General features: G+C 41.1%; 1 protein-coding gene across 3 annotated transcripts; it reads right to left on the bottom strand.

The window, feature by feature from the left end:
• Positions 1–2,271: 2,271 nt before the first annotated feature.
• On the bottom strand, positions 2,272–15,425 carry LOC122781950 (calcium-binding protein 1-like). 3 transcript variants are annotated; one of them, XM_044046078.1, is made up of 9 exons: positions 14,697–15,425; positions 8,599–8,622; positions 6,095–6,262; positions 4,703–4,733; positions 4,464–4,607; positions 4,202–4,311; positions 4,035–4,109; positions 3,838–3,910; positions 2,272–2,421 (listed from the first exon to the last, which is right to left on the bottom strand). In XM_044046078.1, the coding sequence occupies exons 1-9, from the start codon at positions 15,360–15,362 to the stop codon at positions 2,396–2,398; spliced, it is 1,317 nt and encodes a 438-aa protein (XP_043902013.1). In that variant the 5' UTR covers positions 15,363–15,425; the 3' UTR covers positions 2,272–2,395. The 3 variants fall into 3 exon arrangements, with proteins under 3 accessions (XP_043902013.1, XP_043902014.1, XP_043902015.1); XM_044046079.1 differs by lacking the exon at positions 8,599–8,622 and having other exon boundaries at positions 2,288–2,421; positions 14,697–15,424; XM_044046080.1 differs by lacking the exons at positions 6,095–6,262; positions 8,599–8,622 and having other exon boundaries at positions 2,288–2,421; positions 14,697–15,424.
• Between the last annotated feature and the right edge of the window lie 1,552 nt (positions 15,426–16,977).

The following is a 16,977-nucleotide window of genomic DNA, read 5'->3' as shown; positions in this document are numbered from 1 at the left end:
CCCACATTCACACACACAAACGCACATTCACAACAGCTCAGTTAAGAAATGAGAATAGAATAAAAATTTAAATTAAAATTAAAATTTAAAAAAAAATAAATAAATAAGAAAATTACAAAAAATAAAAGTAAAAAAGATAAATATTACACTCTAATATAGAGTAGTATCAGGGGTATGTGTTCAAGTGTTAACGACTAAGTGCTGCTTTAGGAAGACAGTATTGATTTTCACTCTCTACAGCTTTAGTGGCTCAGAATGGAGAGCGAACCCCTCGTTGACCCATCTTACAACTATACAAGCCTGTAGTAATTCAAAAATAAGCGTGTCTATATATTACAGAGTCCAGACAATAGTCTTAATCCTGAGTGACGCGTCATAAATGCCAACATTTTATGATGGCAAAGTGCTACACCTTGAGGATTATAAATGTTACCAGCACAATGGGAGCTCTGACATCCCAGCATGCAAATAACAATAATCATAAATGACAATAAAAAAATATTGAGATTCATTTTGTCACATCGTCAGTGCTTTTATACTGTCACATACACTGTGCTCCTTTTAATTCCTCTATACTCTCACCTCTATTTTTTCTTTAAAAGGGCTTCCATGTGGAGGGCCACATGATGGTGCAGTGCCGAGCATTGCTGCCTCACAGCAAGCGAGTCACAGATTTGGATCCTGGAAATTAGACATTTTCTGTCTGTGAGCGTGTGTGGTTTTCTCCTGGTGATCCAAGTTCCTTCCATAAGTCCAAAAACATGCAGAGGTTAGTTGATCATATAATGTGAATATGAGAGTGAATGGTTGTCCGTCTCCGTACGTCTATATGTTGACCCCGCAATGGTCTAGTGATGGATGTATCGGCTCCTTTGGACACATATTCAGTCTACTTTTACATATTTTGGCAATTCCATTTTTACTAGGTGCACATTAAAAATTAAGATTAAAAAAGAATGAGAAGAACATAAATGTACATTATTATTGCTCAGTGAAACACACACCATTTTGTCAAAAAACTTTAATTGTATATATGTGTGTATATATATGTATATATATATACATATTATGCTACAGATTGCAGTTGTCTTCTGGCATGCATAGATTCACACATTTAGGACAAAAACAATATATATCACAAAGTCGGTTTTCCCTTTAGAATAATATCTTAACTTAGAGCATGCGTAGTATACATAATATATCGTTGTCTGTCCATTCATGAACGGTTAAGCAATAATTTAACTGCCACATGGGCATTTGAAGCAGCTATTTGAAAGAAAACATACTGCATACACTGTAATGTTTTTTGTTTTGTTTTTTAAGAAACTTTCTTTGGCTTTTTTTTCCCTAAAGATGCTATTGGCTCTTTAAGAATATTGTCAATGAAGGTACAAAACGTGGTTTACGGTATTTGCAGTTCATGAATGAGGTTGACTGATTATGGAGATATCAAAGTCAAAAGTGTTGTTAGACCCACAAATGTACATTTATCAGAGCTCTCTGATAACAAAGAACGTAACAAATCTGCATGAAAGATCAAATGCAGACTGTATTCATGCAGAGTAATATTCAAAATCAGTGTAATATAGAGTTATTAAAAAAGGCCGATCACAGTAGTCAACTCATTGTAGAGAGTATTTGCTCACACTCACACACTGAAACTGACAAATCAAAGTAACATGTATAGGCATAACGTTATTTACGTCAGAAGAACTGCATCAGTGCTAAGTTACACATCATTACAAAACATGTTGCTTTCATTTAAGGGTTGGAAAATATAGTCTCAAACATTAGCGTTGAAAATGACAGTTTGCTCATGCAGAATATACAAATATGAGCATATATTAAATACTTTTTTGTCATTTATTGATAATAGTTCTACAGTTTGGGGTAAAGAGAAACAACATTATGCACAAAACACGAGGGGGTCACATGACATATTTCCATATTGCTATATTATTATATTAGTATTTCTGCTTCTCAGCAATATAAAGGAAAGTGTTGTATTTGTGGTGTTTTTGCTGGCATACTGTTGAAAATATGTCTTGTTGATAATAAATAGTTTGAGCAAAATTACTCACTGTGTCAACAACATTATCATTAAAAATGTCATCACTAAATGAAAATATGAAGCATTTTTCAAAATACACTTTGTGAAAGTCAGTTATATTAGTGCTCTCAGAAAAACAGCAGCGTGTTATGGACAGTGTTGCTCCTGCAGGCTGCAGTGGTCAGTCTGTGTGTGTGTGTGTGTGTGTGTGGCAGTTTCAGGGCAGGGTTGATATGTATTTGTTTTCATTAAGTTCAAAATCCATCTTTTCTTTTTTTTCCTCCCATTGTCCTACAGAGAAGCCATGCTCGGTTGAAACATCTCAGCGTTCTCTCTGTGCCAAACTCACCGTGACATCATCCGCACAAATTCTGTGGATGAAAGAAAAGTTTGAATTAGCAAGGCTCAGTGTTTTTAGTTTAAATGCATCATCAGTGATTCGAGCCTGCGAGTGAGTTCTGGCAGTCGACTCGAGCTGCATTTCAATGTCCATAAGACACACTCTCTGACTGGAACCATGTGAGGCTGCACTAGTGAGACAAATTAAAACTTATTGTATCGGGTATACACAGTGGTGGGCTGTCAATATCAAAAAAGTATTTTTTTTTATTATTATTATTATTTTTAATAATCAAATTAATTTGTGTCTGAACATGTGTGAATTCAATTATTTTTTCAGTAAGTTATGATTATATTTCCAGAAAGAATATGGTTATTTTTGTGAAGCTGAGCTGGATTTTCCTGGATGTCATTAAACGCATCATAGCTCCATGGACCTGCTCTAGTAGTATTGCTGGGCTACTTCTCATGAGAGGCCATTAAACATTCAGTAAATAACTATAATTTGATATCGGGTGGCAGTCTAATACATTTGTTAAGCACTTTATACCAAATAAAAAAGTGATTTCATTTGCTTAATGAGGCCAATCAGGAAGTAAGAATATATTAAATAGCCACCATGTGGCATAGAAAAGTGGTCTATGGAAAAATGAGTCTACATTTTCCTGAAGAGATTAGGGTCTCAAACACTAGTTCCAGGTCTTCTTCAATAGAACATGATGTCAGTTTTGTAAATGTCCACATTTAAAGTAAAATGGACAATAAAACACAGCACATATGAGTGGACACCAGTGTGAATGACAGCTGGTATCGTTTGTCTCAAGGTTTCAAAATGGTAGTTGGGACTCTTATTGCTGACATCACGACTGGTTTTCCACTTAACCAATTGAAACCATTATTTGCATGTATTTACCTCTTAGAACACAGAGCATTTAGGCTGCTTTTTTGCCATTACTATATTAAAACGTATATACAGAGGCTTTAAGAATGTGCAGCATCGTGTGTCTTATATCCTTGCCTATAAGCAATCTGATGACTTGACACTATGCACCTGAGCAAAAAGTACTCAAAAATTTCAGAAGCATCCACAGCTATCTAAACAATAAAACATTAGCAAGAATATCTCTAAAATATCTCTTTTTACATCTCTTAAAATGTAATGCTTATGAAGTTTCTACATGACACAGAGATAGTCCTAAAAACAGCTCCTGTCAGCGTGCATGTATCTTTTTTACCCTGTGGGTAATCTACAATGTGACATAATCCTTGGGTATGAAGATAATCTGACAGGCAGACCCACTGCCTTCATCCCCACACCTCACTGTCAGCATGCTACTGGGATTTGGAAATGCGTGTGTGATAAGGATGGAGACAGTAAAATTACAAGTTATAATGCCTCACACACACACACACACACGCACACACACACACAGCTAGTTATCTTTCACCTTCAAAGTCTACATGTCCGTCTCCGTTGAGATCTATGTCTCGGAGGATGTCCTCCAGATCTCTGTGTCCAACCTAAAGGAGCCACAGTCAAGGTGTGAATGTTTGTGTTGCAAAATCACTCAAATATTCAAATATTCACAATGACATGGACATAATTGCTGGAGAGAATACAGACTGGAGGACACACTCTGTGTACCTGTTGTCCCAGAAGTTTTTTCATTGCTTCTCTGAGTTCTGATGTGCTGATCTGTCCATCACCGTTGGTGTCAAACTGAAATGAAGAGAAAACAGAGGAGCATACTGAGAACTGAACAAACAACCAAAGCTTCTTTCTTCTCCAAAGTTGTCTGACATCAGCCTCACCTCCTTAAATGCATCCCTCAGCTCTTTGACCCCAATCATGTCTGCAGTTTCAGCCAGAAGTTTGGGCCCCATGAGTTCAACAAAGTCCTCAAAGTCAACATGTCCTCCCACTGTCGGACAGAGGGAAACGAGACAGCTGGGTTAATATTCAGGGTCCGTAACTCATGTAATTATCCATTATTATCACAAGCCCTGTTTTCTTTTTGGTTACAAATGTCATAATAATTGAAGGACATACCCACAAAGGCACATCTTTACTCACAGTTCATGTTGATCTGCTGGCTTAGTTCTATTAGCTCCATCTCTGTTGGCATGTAGCCCATAGTTCTCATGCAGTTCCCCAGGTCTTTACAGCCAATAAAGCCGTCTTTGTCTTTGTCAAACTCCTTGAAAGCCTCACGCAGTTCTGGAAAGCAGCGAGAGATAAGGTATGAATGTGACGTAAAAGTGGAAACTGTCTGAGATTTTTTGTTGTCGTTGTCCTGAAACGGAACAACTTACCATCCATTTCCTCTGGCCTTAACTCTCGGTCCTGTGGAGGAGAGTGCAAATTTAGAATCCACTGACTGCTGATTATTTTCAAACAAACACACAACATCATGCTGCAAACACTTCCACACAGGTTTCCTTCAGGCCAGAGAGGATTTCATGATTTCTGGGATAAAAGTTAAATAACAACATTGAAATGACATAAACATAATAATGTAACAGTTAAAATAGGAGAAAGGAATATGAACATATGCAACACATGTAACTTGAGAGTGTGTTTTGATGACTGAGTGAATGTGCAGAGATAATATGGAGACATAGACTACGCAACAGTCCAATAATTTGCCAGTTTGTTACGTTAACATGACTTGAACTCGTTGACTTGTGCAACTATTAACAACATCCATCTGAAGAATAAGTTAAACAGCGGTCATCTACACATCTACACCACAACATGTGCACTACACACCTCGCTGAAAAGAGACGAAGACACACAATCGCCAGCTACTGAGCATTTTGTCATCACTATAACCACAATAATCCTACAACCAATTCCCTCATTCATGGGTAATGCTCTCTCTCTCTCTCACACACACACACACACACTCACACAGATGCAGTCATCATTGCAGGAATTAAGGGGATTCCACAATAAAGACTTAAATGTGTCATATTGTCAAAATGCCATCATCTCAGCTCTACCACGCTACTGTCCGCACTTTAAAGGGATAGTTCAGTTTTTCTGAAGTGTCGTGGTGTATGAGCCATTGACACATCTTTAACACTGACTTGCATAAACAACAGATCGATGATACCTTAAGAATATGTTTTAATCTTACAGTCGGACTTCATTTTCTGACTGGAAACTAAATCATCCGCACCAAAGTCTGGAAAGAAAGTCTGTGTTTTTAACTTGTAGATCACCAAAGTCACAAAAGCACACATTTGAAGTTAGTGACAGAGGCAGTAACAACTCATATGCACTGCAACGTCAAATTGCTGATTTGCTATATGGACTATGGTGCAGGGAGAGAGCAGTATACAAACTTGACTTTCCAGTCTGAAAAGGCTGTGAAGAAGCAAGACGTTGAAGTTTTGAATAGGTTGAATAGGTTATTAATAGCTAAAAAGTTTATCATATTATATATTATCATATTATCACTAAAAGTAAGTGTAAGGTTCCAGGTTCATTCAAGGAAATGGTGGCGCATGTGGCAGCAGCTCAATAAAGTCAGCGTTGATAATGTGACAATACCCACTTCCAAACACCCGAACTATCCCTTTAAGTGGCTTCATCACAGTGAGAGAGGATTACTACACACATTCATGGTGACTTTTGGTGACAGTGTTGTGTGCTAGTCTCTTTTGGCATGCATGCACATGATATTTTCTGGACTTACGTACAGCCTGCCGGCTCTCAGCGAAGCCCTTGCGCAGAAAGATGCATGCAGGCCCCAGTATGTTGTGCATGTTGGCTCCGTTCTGGGCCAGGGCCACTAACGGCTCTAGATAGGCCCCCCCAGAGCCCCCCTCCTCACAGGACTGCACTGCTTTGTACTTCTTCTGCTGGTCCTGGAGCAGCATCCGGAGCAAGGGTGGGGCCAAACAGAGGAGCAAGGGGCAAAGACAGTGGTAAAGACTGTGACTCAGATTGTGGTAGCATGGAGGGAACAAAGAAGAGCCAACATGGAGGGGTTTCACAGGCGGGGTCATGGGGTGATGGACTCATGTTTGTCATTCATGCAGAGGTGTGTGTTCATGTCAGTCACGAGGGAAGCACCTTTTATGCAGGATTGTTGGTAACAAGGCACGACCAAGCCTCCATTCATTTAAAGCTTCAGTTTGCAAGTTTTCTTGTTGAACAGAAAGAGTGTAACATGTTTTGCATGCTGTGTTCTTCATCTGAAAACAGGCTCCGTCAAGCAACACCATGGGACCTGACTGAGCCTCTGTGTGTATGCAGGGGCAGTGGTTAGCGTTTATCCTGTCAAACTGCACAACAACTACAGCAGAATTCACTTCTGAGTTTTCTTTTGTCACACTCTAAGCTGTCTGCAGCCATCTCGCTTTACTAGCGCTTGTTGTACAGCTGTAGATAATAAATAAATAAATCGAGTGCACCACTCTATGTCCATGTGTTGCTGCTTTACTACAATCCTAACCTACACATTTTCACTACTTTTATTGAATGCAATCTCTGATTTTTATATTTCTACCCTTGTTTTTTACTCCCATACCATTTATTCAGTAGTTGCTGTCAGAGAGACCAGAAAACATACACGTTTTAAAGAAGCCTCCTCATTTACCATACTTATTGAGAGGAGATTATGAAGATTAAAAATATCTGCGCTACATTCAACCAGGATAATCCTTTAATAGCCACTGGTAATAATCATGTATGGAATTCTCATGTTTTTTAGATGTCAAAATACAAACTAATGCAGTGGTTGAACAGTAAGCAGTCATGGTGGTAGCTGCTTGAGCAGTGTCTGATAGAATTCAGACGAAGATGGATGACAAATGAAATGAGACTCATGCGGCAAGTGTTACTTTGAATGCGAGAAATAACTGTGTTATTCAGCCAAAAAAAAGGTTGAAATTCAGTCAGACATTAAATTATAATCACCAGTTAGCCGCTCAACTAGAGGACTAAACAGTTATCAAATATCAACTAGAGCTTAATTAGGAAACAAGTGATCACTACCTGCTGCTGGACAAAAAATAAAGTCAAGTATAGTTTAGCCACTGCCCTGACCTCTTCTTCTTTTTCTTCTTCTTACGGCTTCTCCCTTTAGGGGTCGGCACAGATCAGCCGCCTCCATCTTGTCCTAGCCCTTGTTTCCTTTTTCTGTTCCACCGACTGTCCTCATGACCTACTTCACAACAACCATGAACCTTCTCTGTGGTCGTCCTCTTTTCCTCCTGCCTGGCAGCTCCATCTTCAACATCTTTTGTCTCGTACAGTATAATCACTATCCCTCCTCTGCACGTGACCAAACCATCTCAACCATGACGCTCTTACTTTATTTCATTTCAAATCATTTCCATCGATTTAAAAACAAAAATTCATACATGTAAATTAAGCACGGAAAAGCGCTAAGTATTCTGTGCTTTACGAATGACCTTTACTCTCCATCTGTTGCCAGTCCTAATGCCAGTTCGTGCATTCCGACAGTTCCCACCACAGGAACGGATGCCCACTGGCTAATCTGACCAAGTGATGCATGGAGCAGGGCTGTCTTCGGGCATATCGTGCCAGAAAAAGTACTATGAAGCCACGTGCTAGTGGTGAGTTATATAACATCCCCCACCTCCCAAACAAAAAAACGAAACAACACAACTTCCTCAGCAACGCAATTAATTTTTACAAGGATGGCATCAGTCGATGCTGATCATCCTGTGCTTTCTCAAGGGTTTGCTTATAAGAAGATAAATAGAATATGAAAAAAATATATGATACAAACAAAAGTCATAGCCACGATTTTAAGAAAAATGATTCTCGATCACTGACTGGTCACATCTCACAAATATGTGCTGAATATCCACTGACTGATAACATCACGTCAGTTTGGAGACATCATCCAAATTCAATGAGAAGTTGAGAAGTTTTTCAGGAGGTGAAACTACGCAACAATTTTGATCGAAAAAAGACCAATAAAAGAAAATAAAGTCCTGCATCCGTACTTCAAATTATTAAAATCCAGCTTTCTCAATGAATATCCTTCATTAATCATGCTTGAACATGCTTGGAACAAAGGTCAACAGAGAAACACAGTCTGGTAGTGACAACACCACACTGTGGTCAGTCAGTACTATTCCAGTCAAGGTGAGAGACACACTGTGAGACAAGCATGCAGGGGATTCAGGGAAACCACAGCCACATGAAAAACCCTTAGAATGGACCTTACCTTCTTGTCGATGTGTTTAAGCGACTTAACAGAGTTGCCCATTGCAAAAAAAAAAAGAAAAAAAAAAAACAAAAAAAAAAAGTAAAATAAAATCCTTTTATGTTTTCTCTCTAACTGTGCCTGTGTTGGTTCTCCTGCATGTAAGTGCACATGTATGCATGTGTGTTTGCATATGTTCCTGGGCATGCATGGGAATAGGAGTGAGTGGAGAGGCAGGGAGGGTTCAGCGGGTCATTGACTTATAATACAAGACAACATTTGGGGGGAAAGCAGGGAGCCAGGAAGAGATTTTCATAGGTGAGGAGAGAAAGGACGGAGGACGTGTGCAGGGAGGACCTGAGGGCAAGGACACTGGGAAGTATGAGGGGAGGAACACTGAGACAAGGGAGGAAATATGTAAACAAGAACAAAGAACAGATTAGAGGAACAAGCAGATCGACGAGGGAGAGGAAGCATGCACGTGTGAACAGAGCGAGATGCAAGCGCCAGGAGTAGAAAAAGCAAGATTTATTCATTCGGTCCTCTCTCGTACACTGTCTGTCCTCACTCCCTCCCCTCTACCCATTCTCTCTCTCTCTGTCTTCCTACCTCTCCATCTCTGTCTGTCCATCTGTTTGCCTCATACTCTTTCTCCTTCACCCTCTCCCTCGCTCCTGCCACAGTTTGATTCTCTTCTATGCGAATGTGACAGAAGAAGCTCGTTCGGACGAGCACGTTACCTTCCCCTGAGCAAGATGCTGGAGACAGTAATCCACACACACACACGCACACACACACGCACACACACACACACACATTAAACTCACATGGATATGGGGCTGTGAAGCTAAAAATATAACACGCTTACTCTTCCCCCTACTCTCCCATATCCCTCTCTACGCTACCCTCAGCATCCATCCCCCTACTTTTTCTGCTTCTCTCTCTCCCACAGACACACACATGCACACACACACACACAGACACATACACAAAGATGCAAAACCATCACAAAGTCATGTTAAGCTTGAAGGATTTGGATTCAGAAATTACAAATAAGGATTCTGAACCACCCAGGATGTAAACCCAATCTTCATTCAGGCTATTGCTATTGTTCTGAATTTCTTTTTTGTGCCACTGCATTTATTTAATAGTCACAACATGTTGTATTTGTTCTTTAATTATTTGTAAATCTTTCACAGGCGAATTTGATGACGTATAATGTGCTGTGTCGTGCGTCTTTATAAGCCTTAAAGTAATGGTCACTCTTTGACTCCAGATTAAGTGAAATGGCGTCATGTAGATAAAACTGAGCACAGGTTTCTCCGTATGTGGTGAGATGACGTAATACAGGCGTGATACGTTTAGCTGATTAGAATCAGGTTGAGCTATAAAGGTGTTTTGAGTCAGAATTAATTTGTGCTTCTCTGCAGGCCTGTATAAAGTTCACTACAAGAGATACATTCATGTTTTTTGTAGATTAAGATGGAGTGAGAGATGATGTGACTCTAATTATTACTATTTAATTTATTAAAATGTTATTTGTTTCATTTTCTACGCACTCCAGTCAAAATTCCACCAGAGGAAGCTTGCGTACCCCTGGTAATATATGTACCACAGTTTGAGAACCACAGATTTAAAACATAAAAATAATCTGTGCCGATGTGGTTTCCACAAAAACAATGTCCAAATGTGCATGAAAATCAAACATTTCAATTGTTAACTGAGGAGAGCACAGAGAAGCTTTGCTTTAACAGATGTGAAATCAAATTTCTGCAAACGTCCGAGTACTTCTTCCACCACTGCATGCAATTTATTCTTCACCTGAAAGCTTCGCTGCTGAGCTGACTTCACTGGCAGTCTTATTTACCTCTCCTGTTTGACCTTGTCCATTCTCTGCTATTTCAATAAACACATTCACACCGGAGCCGTTTCAGACCGAGCTTCCATTCAGCGTCTCTGCAGCTCCTCTGTGTTGCTCTGCCGGATGATTCATCCATCCTCTCACTGGAGGCTCATTGTGAACTTCAGAATACATCAGACGTCAGACACAGGAGCCGTCAGTTCTCATAATGTCAGACAGTAGTGTAGCACGGGCACGGGATCCGTCTCTCTGCTCTCTCCTCCTCTCTCCTCCTCTTAGGCTATACCCTTCTCTCCTTTTTTTCCCCTCACAATCTCGTTCACTTAGTTGCACACAATTGACTTCTTCACATTTATGTAACTTCTTGCAAGCGGACGCATAATCTCGGGGAGAAAAGTTGATCTGCTTTTTCAAATCTTTCTGCAGGCTCGTCACTAACAACAGTGTCCTCTTACAATGCCAACAATACAAAATGATCCGCATGCACGGCGGAATGCTACTGTGCAGAGACACTAGTAATGACTGCTTTTGCTTTTTAGCAAAGATTTCAAGGTCAAATGTAGTCAGTTTCATCCAGTGTGTTAAATGAGCTGAGAGATGTAGAAGGATGAGTGTAATTACAAGCTATTGTGGGTTCATCATTAACCTTTTTTTATTTCTGTCCACTGAGCTGCTCTTTTCCAAAAATAAGACAAGAGACTTTTTTCTATTATTCGCAAAGTGGAAATGAAATGCCATCATCTCATGGTCAAACGAGTCATTTAAGCTACAGTACCAAGTTTCCACTGCAGTGCATCAGGATGTGAAGACAAAAGCACAAAATGTGATAATCAGTGACCATGGGAGATTTTGTGTGTTCATTTTTTGTCACTGTCAGGCGTCATTTAGGCCATAAAAAGAGCATAAAATACACACTTGCGTCATCTGTGGCCTGAGACGTCACCGTTAATCTTACTGCTGATTAACTCCTTCAACTTTTATTCTGGTATTTCAGCCATTGGCCAGATTAAAGGTCGAGTGCGTCACCAGAGGAAAAAATATTGACACGTCCCATTTTAGTCAATTAAACCTCTTTCTTTTTTTCTTTTTTACCTCTGACTCATTTACCCCCTCGTCCTCTGTCTCACTGTGCCTCTCTCTGATTTTGCCCTCCCATAGATATTTAGCCTCATCATGTAGATGCATATACTTAACATTGCAGCGTGTGCAGTTGTGCGCTCAGGCACTTTACATCTCACTGCATAATCCTCATCACAAAATGGGATTTAGCCAAAGAGTGAATTTCCTACTTCCTCCTCGGCCGGCACAGACATAAAAATACCCATCTGTGTCTAAAAATAGCCCACGCTATACTGTAGACATGCTGGAGGCATATGCCGTGGTGAATACGATGATGAAGCTATACTCTCCTTTTCACCGTCTTTTGTGCTACATTATCTCCACAGTCCTTTCACTCTCTCTTAGATGTCATCAAGGTCAGTGTGACCCTGCATGGCAGAAGAATGAGGGGAGAACGGGGAGAGAGAGGTACTGTGAGGGCGAATAAAAAAGGAAGAGGAGACGGGAAACATCAGCAGCTGCGAGTGAGAGATGAGTCGCAAGAAACTCAGTCGAGGAAGTGAAGGGCTAATCTGTGTTTGAAGACCTTTCCTTGCTTTGTTGTCAGATCTGTTAGGAGGGAACGGGGGGAAGTGAGTTCCATGCCTTTGATCTTGTCTTCCAGCAAAGGAACTCTCTTCCTATTTTACTCGATGTCCTTTTCCTTAATTCCCTTTCTTTCCCTGCCCATGCAGTCACTTTTCCTTGCTCACTGGTGTGACACTGGTCATGTCTCCTTTGCTTTCCCCCACACTTTCTCTCAATGAACTTGAGCCTATTAGCACAAGCTCTGCTTGCTCCCTCTGCTGGTTGAAACACACATTATTTCTTTTAAATTTAATTCCAAAAAAATAATAATACAATGTCTTTTTCTCAACACACATCTGATTTTCTTGCAAGGTTTGTAGAACAAAATCGGTGAAGGTGACACAATCTAAAGTAAGTAGTGATTGTTAAGACAATAAAAAATCTATTTTACCCTTGAAATTAACCTGAATGGTATGAAGATAAAAAACAACCAGTCTATTACAGCTGAGCTGCAAAACAAAAGTGCAATTTTCCTTATTCTAACCCCCTCTCTCATCTTTTGGTACTCGTGATTCATCTAATGAATATGAAAGCACATAATATTACAAGGACGTTTCCTCGGGCTGGAAATCACATGATTTTAAGTCCTCCAATTCCCTTAGTCAGGCAGCATGTTTGGCAAAATGTGGAATATTTACACTGTATGTCAACAAACTATACAACTATATATCTATCTATAACTCAAATGGGAATGATTTTATTGCAAAACCTACACAAACAAAAAGAAGTTATAGTAAAATAAATATTCCTGTCCTCCTCCATAATCAGGTCCTGATGAGCTATTTTTAGCGTCTTCCACTGGCAGCCACTGAGTTGTGTTGAGATACTATGTGCTGTAGATCTTGTTGTTATATAAGAAAACCCAAGAGTTTGCTGTGTGTAAGAAATCTAACCATGAAAACTGACCCGAAACGTGCACGCTCAATCGCTCTTTTGTTTTCTTTCTTTTTCATTCTCGCTCATAAAGTTCATCACTCACTCTTTCTGGATTCTTCACACACAAACACTGATGTGCACGACTAATACTTTAACAGCATCATTTCCATTTCCTCACCATTAACAGCATGTCTAAAATGCTCCACAGTGGTTTCAATATCACTCAGGTTTTAAATTTTGACATGACTTATCTTGATTTTCATTGTGCTCACTGCACGATTGAAATTGAATTGCGGGTGAATTATTGGGAGATTCAATAGAAGAGAAAAACCACAAATTTCCACATGCTTCTTCACTTCTGCCGGTTTTATATAGCACACCGCCACTGCATGGATTTTGCCTCAGTGGAACCCCTAAGACTGATTGAAGCTCTGGCCTGGATTGAGAGCAGTTATTTCTGGAACACATTAGCACACACAGAGGTAATTGTCTCCTCTTGAGCTTTTTATCATCAACACAGACGGGAGGATTTCAGTGACACAAGGAGAACGCCGGGATCAGCTGCATGATCAGCCTGAGCGGGAGAAAATATGGTGCCTTGTCGTGACCTGGTGTGTTAGTTGGTGAGCAGGTGATGAAGGGAGGGAGAGATATTTTGCCCTGAACTCTCATCACAGGGTCAGTGAAGGTGACAGAGATAATAACGTGTCTCATTATGTGTAGCATCAGTACGAGGGCTCACTTACCTTTGTGTGTGAGTGCGTGTGTTGATGAGCTTTCATCGCTGAAAAGTTTTTTCCACGCACACGAGAAAGTCGATCCCACAGCTGTTGTTCAGGCAACAGCCACAATGAGAGCCACGTTCATATTGGGGGAGGCGTGACACACCTGAGTCCATTTTTTAATCAGCCTGAACTGGGGTGACTGAAGGTGAGGTCACATATGGCTGAGCAGCTTCATCACAGGTGAAGCTCCACCTGCTGAAACTTATTCTGCTCTGGTATATAAGAATGTATACTCTATATGTGCCCTTTTCCTCACATGTGACAGTGATGTGTGTTCGGGTGCATGCTGCACTGCATGTCCTGACGTCCATGAACTGAACATCGTTGGTCATTGAAGTCTCTAACACAGAATCCATCTATATTGTACTTTTATGTACAGCATGTACAAAAAGTACCATTAATGGCAATGCTATCACCACCATGTGGCTGCAGTGTAAAGATCAAATATTGGACTGCATTTATTTTCTTTTATAGTTTCAAACAGAGCTTCAGCAGCAGGATCTCCCTTTAAATCCCTCTTTAAAATTCGTAGTGAAGTCTTAGTCTTGGCGTCTTAGAGAACAATTACAGTGTTATGTAATTGCAATACATGTGAGTGGATTGAGAGATGGTGACTGGCTGTATTTAAGGGTTACTGAGTAACCCTTAAATACACCTCTTTGCTGTATGTTGTCATTTTTGTCATTTTTTCATTCATATTTGTGTCTTTTTATAGAAAATGTCAACCCCTGTTACTGAAGCCTAGGTAAAAATACTTTTTTTGAAGTCTTGCCTTTGCAAATTGGTGATTGGACATTGCATCACATTGTAGAAAGATTTGTTTTTGATGTGTTGTTGTAATGTTGCTCTACAGTTGTGTTATTCTATCTGCAGACTGCCTTTCTATACTTTAAAAAATGTCACATGCTTACCTGGCCAAACACGGACTTCACAATGGGATGAAGACTGGAATCAGAGGAGGGTGTGCTCAGTCTCTTGGGTTTGCGGCTGGATGTGTGGTGGTGGCGGTGGTGGTGGAGGACAGGTGCGCTGCAGGTAGCAGGTGTGTCGGAGCTGAGGCTGGAGGTTGACCCGGTGATGACTCTCTTCCTGGGCTCGAAAAAGAAAGTGGTGTCGTCCGCGTCAGATTTGGGTTGAGACGGCGTTGGCGAAGTCCTCCTGTCCTGCCCGGCGCCGCTGTGGTGGTGGTGCAGCACTGCGGGAGGCAGCTTGGACTTGCAGGACTTGCTACGCTCTTTGTGATGCTTGCTCGCCCCGTGCCTCTCATCCACAGGGGGGTAACCATCATCCATCAGGCTGGCTTGTCTGTGAGAATGACTTTTCTGCATCCGCTGATGACCAGCTGAACTTCGAGAGTCAGCGTGTCTTGGCTGACAGAGTGGTCTGCGCGCGCTGGGCTCGCAGTCCTCAGTCCAGTCCGCAGCATCTTCGCTGCCTCCAGCTCCGGTGGGATGACAGTGATAGCGGTGACTCCTCTGACCGTGAGGACCGTGATCCGAGTGCGCAGACCTGCGGTTCAGCGCCGACGACTTGAGCAGAGAAGTAGTGGACTCGCTCTTTGGGAGAGAGGAGCTCATGGTTGGCGTTGTGAGGAGAAGTTTGATCTGCTGGAGGAGGCTGGGGGTCGAGTAAAGGGAATGAAGACAGTCCTCCGCCACGTGCAGGTGCTCAGGATCAGCTGTAGCCCCTCTCTTTACTCCACATCCATGCACTACAGCATCACTACAGTCTTGGTTGATGAAGCTGTGAATGGAGGGTGATGTGACGCGTCACAGGGGGTCCGCTCAGTTTGTGCGACAGCTTCCTTTCATCTGCACGCACTCACGCACTCCATGCTTAAAATGTAATCTTTGAAGCGCTTATGGTGATTCAAAACTGTTGAAAAACTGTTGTAATAATGAAAAGAGGAATTGCATACGTTCAAAACCCTTAAATTCCACATAAGAGATGGATTTGATATAATTCAGTACTTAGTTCTTAGGTCTTTGTACAAATGTTCTTAGGTCTTTTGAGCTATGGATAGAACAGTGACGAACCATTCATTGGGATAAACACAGCATAATGAGACAAGAAACAGAATGGGAAATCATCACAAGCGAAGAAGCCAAGGCCACAATAAACAATAGGTGTGCAGTTTAAGCAAAGTCCAGGTTCATCCATCCATTTTATCCTCCACATGAGGGTCATGGGGGGCACTGTGCCAATGGGGGACACTCTGGACAGGTCGCCAGTCCATCACAAGGCCACATATAGAGACAAACAACCATTCACTTGCACACCTATGGTAAATTTAGAGTTTCCAATTTACCGAATGTGGGAGGAAGCATGCACGCAATCTCCATGCAGAAAGGTTGAGGATCTGGGTTTTCTTGCTGCAAAGGCAAGAGTCCTAACCACTACACCAACCGTCTTGGCCAAAGTTCAGGTTTTTTGGTCAAAAATAAAAAAAGACACGAGCCCAACAGGCTAGCAAATCCCAAAATGTGGCTGGCAGTCATTAGAATTAAAGGTAGGAACCTGTACTAAACGAAACCACACAGAACAATCTGGCAAAGTGTCACCTAATCATCATCTTCCCAAACATCTCAAATTTCCAATTTAAGGAAGATTTTTAGAGTTTAGAATATGCCTCCTGTTTATGAACACTCACTCAATCTACCTTTTATATGAATTTAACATTAAAAATCATTTGCTTTTTCTTTCCGTAACATCAACACATAAACAAAATCATTTATCATTGAACGTAACACAGTTGACTTTGGTCTAAATGAACAAGACTGAAGATAAAAAAAAGAAAGAAAGAAAGCGTGACAGCCCTTCAGTCCTGTCCCATCTGCACACCCAGGGTCATAATTCTCGCAGCAGATGTCCAGGAATGCAGGGCAAACGTATGTGATGATGTAAATATCCGAAGCCAATTAGACACTCCAACTCTCACGGAGTGTGGTACACAGCAAGTAAAGCTGAGAAATGAGCAGATTTCTGCCTTCATTTCTCTGGGGAATTTTTGTTCTCTGACATCTGTGTCTCTGTCTCCTCTGCTCCAGGGAGAAGGAAGGTTCAACTCCATCACTCCCATCCTCCCCACGCAACATCCGCCATGCTGTAACTCCTCTGCTACCTTTTTATCCTTTGTGCACCTCATCGAGCGCTGGCAAGTGTCACCAGTGCTGAGCCACAGTTGCACGACTA

This window comes from Solea senegalensis, linkage group LG15 (genome assembly GCF_019176455.1).
Source record: "Solea senegalensis isolate Sse05_10M linkage group LG15, IFAPA_SoseM_1, whole genome shotgun sequence".
Taxonomy (NCBI): domain Eukaryota; kingdom Metazoa; phylum Chordata; class Actinopteri; order Pleuronectiformes; family Soleidae; genus Solea; species Solea senegalensis.
This window is presented reverse-complemented; position numbering and strand designations above follow the sequence as displayed.